Source organism: Vespa crabro, chromosome 7 (genome assembly GCF_910589235.1).
Source record: "Vespa crabro chromosome 7, iyVesCrab1.2, whole genome shotgun sequence".
NCBI classification, from domain to species: Eukaryota; Metazoa; Arthropoda; class Insecta; order Hymenoptera; family Vespidae; genus Vespa; species Vespa crabro.
This window is the reverse complement of record NC_060961.1, coordinates 5,631,692-5,650,742: the sequence shown is the minus strand read 5'-3', so window position 1 is coordinate 5,650,742 and position 19,051 is coordinate 5,631,692. Positions and strand designations below refer to the sequence as shown.

The window sequence follows — 19,051 nt, the reverse complement described above, 5'->3', positions numbered from 1 at the left end:
ATTATATTTACATCGTTGAAAACTCGTTCAAACGTTTAAAAATTAAATACTGATGATTAAATAATTCCGAACAAACCTTTGCATAATTATGAATAAGATTATAATAATAACAAATCGAAAAGCATATGGTCGGAAGGAACGTTTGAAGTAATTTGACGATCATCTTAAATCGTTTTTTTGATTCCAAATTATATAAAAGATACAACTCTAAAAACTAATATTATTTTTATCAATTTATACATACACAAAAGAAAGAAATTTTGATATTATATCTATATATATACCTATAACTCTTTGAGGTTAAATCGATTAAAAATCGTTCCACTTTTTGCTTAGTTTTTTTATGCACAATGGGATATATTTTTAAATCATCTCGAAAAGTTGAAGTTACTCATAATCATACATAGTTTAATATTTTATTTGAAATGAAATATTAAAAATTATATAATTATTATTATTATTATATTTAAAATTCTGTGCAATGTGGATTTTTATTTTCTTTAAAATCGTCTACCTCAAAAAGATAAAGGCCAAATCTTTCTTCTACACGAATCAACTTTTGTTCATTCATAAATCATTCATGAATACTACAAAGTCCCATTATTAAATATCATGATAATAATATACGTACATATTATATACTATATATACTATATCGATACATAATATTATTTACCTGTATAAAAATAATAAATGCTAAAAGAAAATTTAACAAACGAACACGTAACAATTTTTTCGGTGATTTCTGATAGGACAATAAACCAAGGAACATAAATAACTTTTCATTAAGAATACTAGAATGTTTCTCGAAGTAATCTATTTCTTTCAAAGTCATTGTCCCTTCTGTCAGAGTTTTATTAATCGTCTATGTATTGAAACCCCTGAAATATAATTTCTTCGTTTATAGTACGGCTATAAGACCCTCTGATAATTCTTAGAAAATATTTTATGGGAGAAGTTGTAAAAATATAAGAAAATCCTAGCAATTTAACCCTTCCAATAATATCTTTACACTCTACTACTTTTTTTCTTCTAAGATTCGATTTATACATAAGTAATTAAACAGATGTCCCGTCTCAGCAATTTAGTTTATTATTCTTACCTTTATATCGTACGTCTAAGGGGATATCTTTCCCCTTTCACAAAGGACATGCGCGTTACCCTCTCTTTACCATTAAACACTGATTGTCCACAGTATATTTTTGTAACTCGAAGAGAAATGATCGTATCAGAAAGTAAAACAACGAGACAAAGAATTGAAACTTACAAAATATAATTGTAATTATACATGTACAATTTATAAAAAAAAAAAAAAGTCGAAGTAAGTGTATGGAAAAATTTTACCCTTTTAATATTTTATAAAATTCAAACTTATTTTATTTGTACTTAGGATATATAATAGTGAATAATACGAGAGAATAAATTCTAGTGACAGTGGATATATTGTTGTTTAATACTTGGATATTATCTATGACATAATGAAGAAATAAAATAGAAAAATATTCTATAGTAAATATTTATAATAGTGTGATAGTGTATTGATTTAGGACAATCTTATTAATAAAACAAGCTCAAAAAATTACAGTGAGTGCTAGAAAATCTATATAGAATGAAATTTTCGAAATTAATCGTTTCAGATTTTTAACATCGATGAATAATAAAATCATGCGATATTATTCAACATGTTTCGTAATATTCAGTGATTATTAAATAAAAATTTTGATATTTATTAATAACGATTCAAATATTTGAACTGAAATATAAAAAATAAAAATAAATTCTATACTCAATTATTTAATTAATCTAAGATGCTAAAAAAAAAAGAACAAAATCAAAATAATAAAATAATTAATAATTTACATTAATAATAATTTAATGGAAATTTCAATCGTAAATATATAAAATAATAGTGAATAATACGATATATAAAATGAATTTAAATAATTTAACAAAATAGTAATGAATATTGATTTTTAAAAAAATATAGCAAATTTATAATATTAATTACGTAATCATTGATAACATCAGAGATGTAGAAAGTGGTTTTTTTTTTTTTTTTTAATTTAGTCACTTATCTCGATTTTATATCTCGTTTAAGACGATCGAAAGTGTATTTTCGAAATTTCATACTTTTTTTTTGTTTATTATAGAAAAAGCAAAGATACAATACATATAGCAAAAAAAAAATATTCCTGCTTTTCACAGAAATAATACGTTAGTTGATAAAATTGTTAAGAAATGATTCGCAATGTTTAGTGTTGGGAATTTTAGCCTTGAAGATTTTCTCGATAACGTTCAGTAAGACCTTTCAATACTGATAATGATGACCAAATCAAAATACTGATCGATATTATTCAGCACTATACGCATATTACGATATAACAAAGATATTAGATTTAACAATTACAATTAATAATCATTTAAATAATAAAACTGGGTTAATGATACGAACATTTAATAAACATACAAATAATCGGAATTAAGAAAAACGAGACTTTAAAAAAAATGTGTGGGAGGGGGGCAGAAAAAAAAGATCGATCGAAATCAATAAAATAATTTGATTAAAATCAATTATATCTTTCAATGATAATACTTTCTCGTATTATTATTCAATCTTCTTCTCTTTCTTTATCTCTCTTCTTTTTTTTTCTTTTTCTTTTTTAATTAGCCCGATAATATATCAATACTCATAGTCTATTAAATATTTTTTTTTTTTTTTTAATTTAATTAACATATCAAAAAATGAAGTTTGAGTAGAACGAGCGACATTATCGATCGTTCAATGGATCAAGATCGATCGATCGATCGAACACATCCCTACTATGAGGCATGAACTAACGGATCACATGTTATTCCGTTCGTGCACAACTTTTGCGCCGCTGTGTGCGCTCGTTAGCGAAGAGGCTTTCTCCATGGCTTGGAATGTGGCCTCTCCCTAGTTTGCTTCGAGGACGGCCCCCATAGCGTGTACTTACGTTGTCCATAGTTTGTATATATAATGTTATTCTACAGCTTTTGTCCTTCCCATTCGCTTCTAATCGAGCGCGTGCTCGAATATACTTTACGATCTCTTTGCCCCTTCTTTGCTCGCTTTTCTGGCATGCCGAGAGACGCATAAGACGCGTACCTTCCAGATCGTTCATCTTTAAAAATAGAAAAGTGAACAAGAAAAAAAGAAACGAATAAAAATAAAATGAGGAAATAATAATAAACGAATTTAACTCGAAAAGAGGTTAATCGATTTTTTTTTTTTTTTAAATATCACATAAAAAACCTTTGATCCGTTCAGAAACCAAAAAAACTTTGACCCATCCTATAAAATTTAGCCATACGTCTGCTAAATCTAAATCTATCTTAAAGGCACTATTTATGAATTTGATTATTATATATATATGTATATATAGTAAAATTTCCTTAATCTATAAATATTTTAAGATAAAATATGAATATTCAATGAATACTTAAATATCCGATCAATAAATCGATATTTTAGGTAAAATTGTTATTTCCAAAACAAATAAATATGTAAAAGGCTATTTGTATTTGATATATTTTATATTTTCAATTATCGAGTGTTTAAGTTTTAATTCGATACGAATTAATATTATCTACTTATTAATCTTTGCTTTCGTAGAACAATTTTTTCTACTTTCGAAGAAAATTCTTTTTTTTTCTTCTATAGTTTGATAATGAAAAAAAAAAAAAAAAAAAAAAAAGAAAGAATACTATAAATCGGTTGATAATCTTATAGAGAAAAATTGTTCTAAGAGTTATACATAAGTACCTTTTCTTTTTTTGTTTTCTTTTATGAGTAATAAAATGATCGATATTGTTTTAGTAATGGGAAAACGAATCGATTGCAATGTATTTTAAGAATAAGAATTATCAATGAATGAATCGTTAATCGCTATAAAGTTGAAAGATTATAATAAAGCACGTGCTTTTATTGTTCTTCGATCGATCGATACAATCAATAAAATAAGATTCTCTGATATATATTAATTCGTTAAAGTTCGATTAAGATCTTTGTCGATTGTATATTATTTCATTAGAATTAAAATAACCGATCTAAAAGAAACCTAATCGATCGATCTATGTATATTAAATTTATTTTGCATTATACATAATATGAAAGTCAACGAGGAACATTTCTTTCGTGAGTAATACGTCGAACATGCGAGCCGACATACTTGAATCGGAAAATCGGTGCACACAACGTTCAGAGCTAGATTCTTTCCTCTTTTTTCTTTCTTTTTTTTTTTTTTTTCCTAACGAGTTACAAGCGAGTTCAGCAACATACTTTATTTGAAAACTCGTAACTCGCGATCTCGGAAAACGCATAAGAATAAATATTCTTGTGGATTGTTCGATTAGTATAGATTTAAGTAAACCTTTTTTTTTATTTATAATTTATATATATATATATATATATATATATATATATATAAAGGAAAAAAAAAGAAACAGAAAAAGAAACTATATGATAATTTTAAAAAGGAAAGAAAAAGAAGAACGTATACAACGATTTAAAAAAAAAATAAAATGAAAAGAAAAAAAACAAACCCTACATAACGATATATCTTATCGAAAGTAAAAGCCTTCGTATTAGAATATTATACGTATAACGTATGAGAATAAATCAAAGATTTAAAGTGAGCCACTCCCATCATCGATAGTTCGTTTACTACAGAGGCAAAGATGCATTGTCGATAACAACGTGACACCTTCTCATCGGCTAGTCGAACATCCTTTTTATTCTGTGCAATTTCCTCGGGAATGAAGTAACATCTTTACGAGCGATAGCGTTCGCATACTGCTCGCGGTTCAAGGATATTGAGTACATATTCACAATTAAGTGTGGCGCAAACTCCGCCTAAGAGATACGCGTTGGTGGTTCATTAAAAACCAAGGGACACGTCAGCTACCAATTCATAAATCATATTTCATGTGAAACATTGATTATCACTATCAATGTTTTATATTTATGCATATATTTTCGGTTTCGTTTGAACTATAATAATAAGTAATATCCATTAAAGAAAATTACGGTGAGATAACCCTAACCTTTTATTCCTACATTAATAATCGTCGTCATCGTCTCGATATTTCTTTTTCTTTTTTTTTTCTTTTCAAATCCATTTCCAGTTTCATTCGAGCATCGATGATTATTATCAATTATTGATTATAGTTTGTACATATTAAAAAAGAACAAAAGAAAAAAATAATATAAAAAAAAAAAAATAAAGAGATTATATTACATGATAATCATGTAATCATCAATTATCATTATCATCCACCATATTAATAAATCAGAATTGACGTTATATTAAGACAAAAAAAGAAGAGGAAAAAAAAGGAAATGATTATATTTTTGATCGATCTCATTTTTCTTCCTCATCGTAAATAACAGATTTATATATATATATATATATATATATATATATATATATATATATACACACATATATAAATAATCATATATATACACATATATAAATAATCATATATATATACACATATATAAGTAATCATATATATACACATATATAAATAATCATATATATATACACATATATAAATAATCATATCTACGTACACACATGTATGTAGATATATCGAAAGTCACGCTTCAAGGATGTCCCATCCGCGATACGACCTTCAATTTACATATTCTCATGTCGACCATTTTACACCTGCTAAAGGTCGACTTAGGAGGCGATCTCTCTATCTATCTCTCTCTCTATCTCTCTCTCTTTCTCTATCTCTCTTTCTCTCTCTCTCTTTCTTTCTCTGACTTTTGTTTCTTTTCGTTACTTACTAAAATTCCCGAATTAAAAAAAAAAGAAAAAATAAAACGAAAAGGGAAAAGAAAACGAAAAAAGAAAAGGCAAAAAGAAAAAGAGAAAAAAAAAGAAAAAGAAAAGAAATGGAAGAAAACAAAATAACGAAGGAAGCGTTCCTTCGAAACGTTAATATTTCATTTCACTTTTACATGAGAAAACGGCCTTTCTCTTCGTAACCATCCTATCGTTCCCACGATCACCACGCAACGAACGATTTAAACGGAACCAACCGTGTTTTGTCATAGTACGAATGGGATCACGATACACAAGTGAATTTTGCGACAAGACAACAACAATGAGGAAGATCACTTGGGTACGGTTCATTGTTCCAAAAGTGGCAAATGATTCTTTTTTTTCTTTCTTTCTTTCTTTCCTTTTTTCTTTTCCATTTTATGAGAAAAATTTTCACTCACAATTGACACCATAATTTAAGTAACAATAATCTATATAAATGTGTATATATATATATATATATATATATATATATATATATATATCTTGGTCATATTCACTCATGAAGAGATTAAGAAGGAGGAGGATGTTGACATCGGTGGGCACGTTTCTTCTGTGCTTGTTTTCAACGCTGAATAAGAGAATATTATACACACACACACAAACACACGTGCGCGCACATACATATATATATATATATATATTTACATACATGTATACTTACATACATGCATGTATACATATATACAAACATATAAACATATAAACATACATGCATACATATTTATATATGTATACATACACGTATATACGTATATGTATATATATGCATGTATGAATATATGCATATGTATATAGTAACTTGCCGAGTATTATGAGAGGGAGACCCTTTCTGACTATGTGTACTTACTTACGCGAGAGAGTCTCTCTTTCGTTAGCAGAATGATGGGATAAGCTCAGCTGCTACGGCAGGTAAGCATAGACAGAATACAGCGAACGTAAGTTTTAACGAGTTGGAAAAAGAAGAGAGAGAGAGAGAGAGAAAGAGAGAGAGAGAGAGGGAGAGAGAGAGAGGGAGAAAAAGGAGGGATAGAGGATAGAGAAAAGGCGAACGAAAAGAAAGATAAGAAGAAAGAGAAAGAGGAGAAGGAGTAAGAAGAAGAAGAAGAAGAAGAAGAATAAGAAGGTGGTTAATAAAGAAGGGGAAGAAGAAGGGGGGATGAGAAGATGAGGAGGGGGCAGGGGAAAAGTTCTCGTTCTCCGACACAGCAAAAGCAGTCAGTCCGAGACGAGATCCCGTCGTGTGATCTTCTCTCTCTTTTTTATTCTCTTTTTCTCTCTCCCTCTCTCTCTCTCTTCCTCTTCGTTTCTCCTTTTATTTATCTTTATCTATCTCGTATTCGTTCTCGATTTTTACGTGAGTAAAGATTATTACGTTCGAGATATCGCGCAGCGAAAAGTTTCGTGATTTTACAAACGATTATTTTCGTTAACCATCGACAAACACTATTATTTTTTAGGGTGTCAATACGTAGCCACGTATAAATGAAAAACAATATATTGTTATATTATTTCGTAAAGAAATACACGAGCGTTACCAAAATGGCCGCGCACTGAACTACGAGGGACTTATACGAAGGCGGCAGTATCCAAGCGGCAGTTCGATTCTCAACGTGTGTGACGACATGAGTTGTCGTCGAGACGTTCGACGTTTACTTTAGAAAGGGAAAGGAGGGGAAAGGAGGGGAAAGGACGTCTGTCTTTTTCTTTTTTTCTCTTTCTTTCTTTCTTTCTTTCTTTTTTTTTTTTTTTTGATTTATTCCTCCTTTTTTCTTCGAAGTATCGCAGCTTCCCTTCCTTTTATATATATATATATATATATATATATATATATATATATATATATATACATATATATATATATATATATATTACTCCGACTGGCTATAAATCTAGGTGGACCTATACAAGGTAAGAATGAACAAAACTATTTATTTACACTGTGATATCATTGTTTACGTTTAATGTTGGGAAATGTGCAGGTTATCCTCTCTCTCTCTCTCTCTCTCTCTCTCTCTCTCTCCCTCTCTCTCTCTCTCTCGCTCTTTCTTTATCTCTCTTTTTCTCTCTCCCTCTCTCACTTACTCACTCTTTTTCTTTCATCTTTTTTCTGTCGATAATAATTATAAGTATATATTCTTTTTATTTATAAAATATATACGCTGTTTCGTCTGATCGATTTCAATGAATATATTCTTTTGGGGGAAAAAAAAAAAAGAAAGAAAAAATATGAAAAATAATTACTAACGATCATGCGTTACATGATTCCAATTCAATAATATTGGAATGAATGTGAAGAACTTGAATCGATAAATCGATACTTCAGATATATTCATTTTTATTATGTAAAGAATATTTCGAAGAACTTATTACAATCACAATTCATTATTATATTTTACGAATAATCAATTATTATTCGTTATACATATCTAATTACATATATACTTCCATTCGTTATATCGTTAAACATTGATTTCCTTTTATACATACTAATATCTCTCTCTTTCTCTCTCTCTCTCTCTCTATCCCTATCTCTTTGTATTTATTTATCTATCTATCTCATTCTCTCTGTTGCAAGGTTATATTTCCGTTTTACGTAAATATAATATCTTAGAAAACAGAATGCAATATTTGTAGTTATGAGAAACGATTATCTAGCGTCCCTTTCGATTTTATTATTATCGCGTTCCTTGCGATTTTCCTTCTCTCTCTCTCTCTCTCTCTCTCTCTCTCTCTCTCTCTCTCTCTCTTTCCCTTGTTCGCTCGCTCGCTCGCTCGCTCGGTCGATTTCTGCAACATTTCCTGGAGCGTCAGAGATCACTTTCATCCGCGCTCTTATCGCGGCCGTTCTATCTCCGTACGAACGAAGTATCGTGGCGCGCAAGGAATTTCGATATATCGCAACGACCATAGAGGTATTTAAACATTTTTCACGAATTACAAATCTTTACTATTCTGAAATGGAAAAGGAAAGAGATTCCTCAGTCTCTCTCTCTCTCTCTCTCTCTCTCTCTCTCTCTCTCTCTCTCTCTCTCTCTCTCTCTCTCTCTCTCTCTCTCTCTCTCTCTCTCTCTCTCTCTCTCTCTCTCTCTCTCTCTCTCTCTCTCTCTATCGGTTTCGTATATTTTATTTTATTATTTTATTACGCGATGTATTATATTTATCTTATTGTTAATTTTGTTACTTTTACAAGTTCTTTAATATCAATAAATATTATTTAATCCTTGATTTTAGATTATTATACTTTTAATCTGAATTTTATTTTATTTGTGTTATCTATTATTATTTTACATTATATATATATATATATATATATATATATATATATATTGTTTAATATGCATATAAGAATATAAACAATATAATAAGTTTAGTTACAAATATATTATAATGACAATTATATTATATATATTACATATATATATTACATATGTATTACGATGTAATAATAAATGAAAAAATTCATATAAAATTCAAATTAAAACTATATTGATATATAATAATATATTTTTATAGTGAAATCTTTTCTTCGATTTCTATAATATTATTTTTACTTTTATTCTTCATACGCTCTATATAGCAATTACTTTTTCCTTTTTTCATCTTCTTCTTCTTCTCTTTTTCTCTCTATAAAAATTTAGTTCTAGTAAGAAAGAAGCACGAGGAATGAATTCTTTACGGAATGCCTGTGGCACGAAGGTTTCTCCGCAGGAATCCAGCGCGCGTTCATATCTCCGTCTGGTTTGGGCGGGAATTAAGAACGAGCGCGTGCGCACTTGTGTATCTCAACGGTACTTTTCCGAAGTGACGAGAATTTTTTTCGGGAATCAAAATCAAACGAACTCAATCTGATAGTAATAAAAGAATTCCTTTTCGTTTTTTTTTGTTATTATTATTATTATTATTTTCTTTTTTGTTTCTTTTTTTTGTGTGTGTTTTTTTTTTAATATTTTACACTTGCTTTCAGTTTCTAATCGATCTGCTTAATTCGTTTTTTTTTATATATTTTTCAACGATATCGAACTTTTTTGAATCGATATATATGTATATATCGATTTAATATTTCTTATAAATATTCTAAAATATTTCAAGCTGGTATATTAACGCTTGAAATAACATATCTATCTGTCGAATAAATTTTGCATAGATCTATAAATTTTTTTAACGCCTCTTGTGAAATTTCTCGAAATATAAAATATATAGAAAAAGAATTTCAATCTTTCGTATTTTTTATTTATCGAAATATTTTTATTCTTGTCGCTTATCATTATTTACGACATTCGTCATATATCCAATCGATTTGATTAAAATTCGTTTAAAAGAAAAAAAAAAAAAAAAAAAAAATTTCAAAGAATCAATCGAAACTCTAATACCTGATATTAACGCGTATGACAAATTTTCTAATCTCTAAATGATCCAGAACCATTTCAGATATCTCATTTTTAAGATTTATGATCGAGTTCGTGAGAATTGCAAAACATCAGTAAGACTTCCTGCGCGTAATTCAAGAAAATTCTTTTCTGATCGACTACAAGGATCGATAAAATATCGAATAAAATGTTTTCTATCGATTTCTGATTGATGATCTCTACCAAGAAACAGTACAGTTTACACTCTCTTTTTTCTCGATATTCCTTTCGAATATACGAAACAGTATGAGCGAACAGTATATGCGAACGATCGAAGACGACCATCAATTAGCGTCTACTTTTCTACTCGAAAATTTCATCGTATATTTACTATAATAATTTAACCTTGAGTCTATATACGTTCTTTCTTAAAACTATATTTTTACAATTTTTACAAGAAGAAAAGAATAAGAGTCGATAAAAAGAGAATATAAAGGAATAAAAGTAAAAATAATAATAAATTAAGAAAATAAATAGAAAAGATAAAATCAATAATTCTCCATTCTATTTTACTCATAAAAATATATTATATCAATGTATTTTCAATTGGAATTTTATATCATTGTTATTTATGTATTATTACATTGAAATATATATGCAGATACGTATATATACGATTTAGGAAACTGATAGTTACACTATGTTTTTACATAAGCAGTTATAATCAATTAATTCATCTGATTGGGAACAAGGTTGAATATGTAATAATAAGTAACTTAAATACGAATATCATATAAATTAAAGATATAAATTATAGATATAATAGAAAACCATATAAATTATAGATATAAATTAAAGATATAATAGAAAATCTAACGTATAAAAATTATCTTGATACAATGTCAATTCTTTTCTACATCTATAATTTTATTTAAATTTATTTAAATATGTCTATTTATTTTTTTCGTAAATATTATTATTCAAAATAATTATTCGAAATTTTCTTATTCAAAATTTTTGATTTTAATCAATAACCAGTAAATTATTATTATTCGAAAGAATATAAAATATATATATATATATTTTATACATCGTTGAAAAGTATTTTTCCTGTTTATAATTCTTTTTTTTTCATTTTTTTAAATATTTTCAAAGTAAGTAAAATATACACGGATAATATAAAATTAGCTGTTTGGATGGTAGACAACGAGGAACTATGTAGAAAGTACTTATATATTCTGAAAAGAGAGAGAGAGAGAGAGAGAGAGAGAAAAAGGAGATACGTAGTAGTAGATACTTACATACCTATGTCTACGACGAGCAGAGCGAAAGTTTTCATGATTCCTTTTGCACGATCGCAACGAACCTGCCAATGAAACTACTAAGAATGAACTTTCTCGAAGGAAGACAAGACAGTTTTTCCATTATCATAACTTCGGGCCAAATCATTTTTCTCGCATATAATATCGAATGATACTTGAGAATCAAAAATGATTATGTCTGAATATATAAACTTTTATCTTCATATAAAAAGATTCTTGCATGCTTGTAATTATCTGTCGTTTGCGTGACTAAGTAATAAGTAAGCAGATACGTATATATTTTCGTTTGAATATACGATCATCGTTATTATAAAAAGGAAATACGAAAAGAAATTAATTTAATATTTACATAAGTAAATATGAATTAATCAAAAATAATTTAAGCATATTCACTCGAGATATTTTTTATTTTTCCAATGAAAAAATGCATACATACATATATACATATATATATATATATATATATAAAAGACAAGAAAACAAATAGTATAATTTCTTATTCTTACATAGTCTCTATTATTTTCTTCTTTTTCATTTCTATTTTCATCTTTTTGTAATAATTTTATCATAACCATCTTTATACCTTTATTCTATAACTTTCATTTTATTATATTTTTTATTATATTTTTCTTTTTATTATGACTATTACAGAATTAAACATACAATTTCCTTTAAAAATAATATAAATACAAAGATCATTTGATATATATTGATTAATTTGAATATTCGTACAGTACGAATATATACATATATAAATATATTATTATTTATTTGAGTCGATAATAATGAAAAATAAATAATATTAGATCGTACTTTCGTATATTTACATATATCTCTAATATAAAAATATTTAAAGTCATCAATTTTATATAAAGATTTTTCTTCATTTCTTTTACGTGACATATCTTCGTCGATTTCTATCGATACTATTGACCCGTACGACTACGATAGAAACCAGTCTAGAAGCGTGCCATGATACTCACCTACTCGTTATGTCAATGAGAACGATGTACGGCATTGGAGTCTATCGGAATGCCGGTACGCTTTCCTTGGCGCACACAAACATACACACATATACGCGAGCACACACACACACACACACACACACAAAAGCATCGAAGGAGGACGTTCCCTCCTTCTCCTCTTTCTCCTCCTTATCCTCTTTCTTCTTCTTCTCTTCTTTCTCCTCCTTCTCTTCTTCCTCTTTTTCTTCTTATTCTTCCTCCTCCATCTCCTCCTCCTCCTCCACCTCCTCCACCTCCTCCTTCTCCTTTTTCTCTTCCTCCTCTTTCTCTTTCTCCTCCTTGAAACTTATTCACAAGGAGAGAAGAAATGAAGCTTCGTAAGTGGTCGCTAGCACTCTGCTTGCTAACTCTGCTTGGCCAGCAATAGCCATATTCATCTTTTATGTCTTTCACTTCGTTCGTCCCTGTGTCCATTTTTCCTTCCTTTTCTCGTTTATCTAGCTCTCCGTCGACCAAGCCTAACAACCATCTAGATAGATAGTTAAAAAAGGGAGAGAGAGAGAGAGAGATGTAGAGAGATAAAGAAAAAGAGAGAGAGAGAAAAAAAATTAAGGACGCGCGAACGAGCAGTATAAATACTATCGGGTTAGGTAATACCTGCTTCTCACTCATTTCACTTCACTGTACTTTTCAATTAATCAAATTAATTATGCGTTCGATTTAATGCAAACAGTAATTCGCTCGATACCGGTTGGTCTTTTGTGACATTGGTTATGATATTAAAAAATATCGTAAATCGAAATATTTTTCGATTTATATAATAAATATTTCGTATAATCGTTTAATTCTTTTAAAGTAATAACAAAGTTTTACAGTTCCATCGAAATAACCCTTAATCATACGAAAATTTTCTGTTTTATTTTTTTTTTTTTCTTTCTTTCTTTTATTCTCGGATAATTGACTCGTCCGTTTTATTTTTCTTCTTTTCTTCTTTTTTTTTTGCGAAATTTTACATTTCGAATGAAATGAAATTATTATATTTTTTTCCTTTCTTTGTTTTCTTTTTTTTCGATTTTATAATCCTCTAATTGAAGTTTAAAATTATTGCTTGAAATTATTCACAATTTTGTTGTAAAAATTAAACAATATATCTGCTGTTGTTTATTTATTTATCAATAATGGCAAATGTTTTTTAACGATAATGAAAGGAAGAAAAATGTCAGTGATAACGCTTTTACGAGTTTTCGTTTAATCATCTTACAATTAAATATATGTACATGATCATAGATACGTTTTTATTTTTTTCTTTTTAAATTTAATTTTTCATTAAATTTGCAATTTTATTTTTAAAAACGTAAGAATCATTCGTGTAAAAATAAATAAATATAATATTACGTTCAATTAGGATATTCCAAAGAAATATATTCAAAACGAATGAAGAAATTTTTAAAATCATCCATTGTTGTTTTCAATCGAGGCATCCAAGATATGCTTGATCATGACGCAATAATATCTGTGATCTACGCCGTTCGAGCGTGCCAATTGTAAAGCTGTAACTTATCATTTTATATTTATCTAAATAGATGCTAATTATTTTTTTCTCCATTAACGATTTAAATCCAACATTTATACAATTTATATATATATATATATATAAAAAGAAGAAGAAGAAAAAGCAAATTTTTAATCTTATTTTTTTTCTGATCAAATTGATCAATAAAATTAATTTATTTCAACATACATTCAGGTCTATCTGTTCGAAAGAAGCGGAGCTCGAGGCTCGAGCAAAAGTGACGCCCATGCCGGACTGCAGGAAAAAATTGCAAGAAAAGAAGAAGAAGAGAAGCAGAAGGAGGTGAATGGGAGGGGGTGGGGGAAAAAAAGAAGAAAAGAGAAGATTAAAAAAAAAAAAGAAGAAACGACGAGATAAATCATCGTCGTCATCGGTTGTGATCATCGTCGTTTAAAATACAAAACGAAGAGAGATCGTGGAAGTCGAACGAGAGTTAAATAAAAAAAAGAAGAAAGAAAAAAAGAAAGAAAGAAATAAGGAAGGTTCTCCAAAATGGCGTCCACCATCGTCACACAGTTTCTGATATTTCTTACGTTGGCAGCATTATCCTTTAGGATAACACACTCTCACGTAGCTTTGACGTTTCCACGAGCTAGAAAATACGATTTGGATTTTCTTGACAATGGCAGGACACCTGGCCCCTGTGGTATGCCACGCGGTAAGTGACCGACTTTATGTAATACATACTTACGACGATCGATATGTAATACAGTAACTAGATACTGGAGTTGAATATGAATGGCACATTGACGTTAATGTGAATAACTCGTGCAAGTGTAAACATAAGAAATTAAAGAGAATAGAATATATTACGAATATTATATAGAATAGAATGGATAATGATAATTAGAATAAATAACGAATTAAATGATATAAATGAATAAATAGATATAAATGAAATAGAATGAATGAATGTTTACGTATATTTTTCATAATAATTCGTTTTGGAAACAAAGATATCTTTTTTATTGATTTATTTATTTATTCTTTTTTTGTTTTGTTTAAATATTCTGAAATTTTATTATTAAATAAGGAATTAAAAAGAATAAAATATATTATGAATAATGATAATTAGAATAAATAACGAATTAAATGATATAAATGAATAAATAGATATAAATAAAATAGAATGAATGAACGTTTACTTATATTTTTCATAATAATTCGATTTGGAAACAAAGATATCTTTTTTATTTATTTATTTATTTATTTATTTATTTATTCTTTTTTGTTTTGTTTAAATCTTTTGAAATTTTATTATTGAATACAATTGGATATAAATTTAATTGATAACATAATTGTATCCTCGAATTATTACAAATCCATTGAATATCTTTCATAACAAATCCATTCCTAGAATGATTGTATTTAAATAGAAATTCTAAACGTCCATTTCTATCGTCCGTAATATACATGAAAATTCCAAACGTCACGTTTATAATACTTGAAAGTATGTAGTAACGAATGTAAAGACAGGTGTTGGTTATCCAAGCTAAAATCACAAGAACGATTTTGCTTGAATGATGGAATGTTAAAAAAAAAAAAAATATATATATATATATATATATATATATATATATATATATATTCTATTAATCGTAGAAGAATTCCTTGTTAAAAAAAAAATAATTTCAAGAGAAATCCGTAACGTAATCTAAAAGAGAAAAAGGAAGGAAGGAAATATAAAGATAAAGATAAAGAAAAAAGAATAAAGAAAAAGAAAAAATAGTTGCAGTCAGTTGGACGATCATCTTGAACGGTCTCAAGTAGCACATGCATACGTTTTAGGTTTATTCTTGGTGCATACCACTTCGTATGTTCATCGATGCAGAGAGAGAGAGAGAGAGAGAGAGAGAGAGAGAGAGAGAGGAGATTGGAGAGGGGAAGGAGGCAAGGTCTATGGGAAAACGACATTAACGCGGAGAGTCAATCTCTGAGATTCGAAGGGTAGAGGAGGAGGGGTGTTGAGGGGCGGAGGGTAGGGGGAGGAGAGGAATATAGTCGAAGCTAGTTCGATTCGAAGCGACTTTCTCCGACAGCTGGTACGAAGGGAGCTGGTATCTCTCGTCGGGCATTACCTTCCACGTAGTATATATATATATATATATATATATATATATATATATATATATATTGGTTCTTACATGCGTGTACTTATCTGCCTTCGAGGGCAACATTTTGTATCCTAAGATATCTATAGGGTGTTCTTAATTTAATGAACATTTTAAATTGGAAAAATTAATACTGACTGAATTATTCATGATTTTCGTTAGAGGGATGGTCGTGAAATAGAAAGACACGTGAAAGGGGGGGGGGTGGCAGCGTGGGGATAGGGGGTAAGGGAAACGCTTTAATCATATATGTCAAAATGTTGATGGTTTTAAATGAATTTAATAGATATTTTATGATTTTAAAGAAAATAATTGTAATCGTTTAAATTTCTTGACCATACTATAGAAGTTTTTTTATATTTCGTTATATGAAACATTGGAAATGAAAGGAGTGAACGGAAAAGCGTAAGAAAAGAATTGGTGGATTTAGAAATGAGAAATTTATAAATTTCACAATGTAATATAAGTCTGTAGAGATTTAAAATGTTACACTATGGATGCATGTATGTAGTATTATATGTATATATTATCATTGACGGGCACTTTGAACGCATACACGAAACATATATATATACATACATACATACATATATGTATATATATGTATGTATAAAACATACCGCAAGAGTATCGCAACGTTTTAACCGAGACTACTGTAAGTACGTTTAAGCCTCAATTTATCGCGAAAGTGTGAGTAAACGGTATGTAATGAAGGTATGGTACACTTTCCGAGCAACTTTTCATTCTGTATATATATATATGTATGTATGTACTTATACACATTTGTGTATGTGTATGTGTGTGTGTGTGTGTGTATACGTACATATATGTTTCCATGAAAGTATGCTTGAAATGCCACGTTCTTGTACTCTATATCTTTCTTTCGAAGACGAAAAAGTAAGAGAGAGAGAGAGAGAGAGAGAGAACATATAGGAGTGTGCAATTGTCAAAACAAGTTCATTTATATATATATATATATATATATATATATATATATATATATATATATATATATATATATTTATTTTATCTCGAACGAGTTTTGCAACATCAAAAAATATCGTGCCTTTGCCTTCGATTTCTTATCTTTCAATGGCTACTACACATTCAAAAATTCCGTTCATCGTCGGGAACTGGTTATCGAATTTAAATTTTATTCTCGATTAAAAAGAAAAAATAAAAAAGAAAAGATGAAGAAAACGACATAAATGAAAACGTGGATATAGACAATAAAAATAATTGAAAATCGAAGAAAACATTTCCCTTTTCTCGAGTTTAAAAACTATTCTAAAACGACAGTATACATTATCGAATAAATTAATTATTCTTGTTGTTATCATCGTCATTATTATTGTTGTTGTTGTTGTTGTTGTTGTTATTATTATTATTATTATTATTACTATTATTATTATTATTATTATTATTATTATTATTATTATTATTATTATTATTATTATTATTATTATTATTATTATTATTATTATTATTATTATTATTATTATTATTATTATTTCATCGTATTATTATTCAACCGTTATCGATACGGTAAAAACATTGTAACACTTGAAGAAACATCGAAGAAATGATTTTCTTTTTGTTCGTCATCACGTGGAATAAATTTTATTTCTAAACAATTTGCAATATTTAAATCGATGGAAAGGAGGAAAATAGAAATTTATTTGTAATTAGAAATTTATTTAGAATAGAACTTTCCTTAGAATTTTATTTAATATAATAACTATATAGAATTTTTTATTGAAAATTTAATAGAAAGTTCCGAGATTAATCTCGTCGGCCAAAACGAATATTTATCATTATTAATAATTCAAAATCCAATCATATTGTAATTATATACATTTATCCAACGTATTAGTATGCATATAGTATATAAATGCATTTCTCAATCTTTTTGCCACCGTGATTCAACACATTTTATTTTCTTTCTTTTTTTCTTTTTTTTTTTATAATGTTACGAAATCATCCAAATGTTTATAATATAAAAATTTTTTTAAACTCTTTAAGAAGGGGAATGGGGAGAGGTTGGAGATCTGATTGGAATTACTATATATATATATATACATATATATTAAATAAATTAATAAAATGATGCATATTTTTTATAAAATAATTTCTACACGTTTTAAACACAAATTTCAATGAAATGAGTCTAATTCTATATCTTACGCTAATACTTCTTCACAAAGATTTTCATTTTCAATTTCGCATTTTCATTCAAATTTTAACACGATTTACGTTATTAACCTTGACACTGTCATTTTTCATTCCAATTAGAATCAAACGTACGCATTTGTTAGAATAAGATCTTGTCATATTTATTTAAACCATATTATTTTGCGTAATTTTTCTATTTATGAATCAATGGTTTTTGGTTTTTTTCGAAAATAATGATTTACTTTAGAGAATACTATTTTCATATATATATATATATGAAAATACAGGTCCTTGTGAAATAAATATTTGATGATTTCATTAAGAAAGAAAAAAGAAAAAGAGAGAGAAAAAATTATAAAATAAAAAATAAAATTTATTATATTATTTTTCTTGATTTCGATAGATACGTAATCGACCTTTTACTTTCTTTTCTATTCGTTTTTATATATATATATATATAGAATACTGTAGGTATATTTTTTTCCGCGCGAATTATTACGTTTTTTTCTTTCTTTTCATCTTTCGAAAACAGAATTCTAACGTGTGAAAAGGAAAAAAAAATTATATATCTTTATGTACATAGAAATATCCGTATGTTTATATCGTACGAGTATGTTTATTGTGAAAGAAACGTGTTAAGCGAACAGTTCGCTCCATAGACATTCTTTCCTTTCCATCGTAGAAATCGTACTACGTCTCGTTCG

General features: G+C 27.9%; 1 protein-coding gene across 4 annotated transcripts in view; it reads left to right on the top strand.

The window, feature by feature from the left end:
* The first annotated feature begins 7,081 nt into the window (after positions 1–7,081).
* LOC124425772 overlaps positions 7,082–19,051 on the top strand; it is a 30,094-nt gene continuing 18,124 nt past the window's right edge. For 2 of the 4 annotated variants that reach the window (XR_006942570.1, XM_046966626.1), the window contains exons 1-2: positions 7,082–7,766; positions 14,239–14,722. Coding sequence is in view for 3 of the 4 variants with exons in the window: in XM_046966626.1 (XP_046822582.1) it covers positions 14,557–14,722 (166 nt within the window). In the remaining variant the exon portion in view is untranslated. Of the gene's footprint in view, positions 7,767–8,666; positions 8,771–14,238; positions 14,723–19,051 lie in introns of those variants that run through there. The other 2 variants (XM_046966627.1, XM_046966628.1) reach the window with 2 other exon arrangements.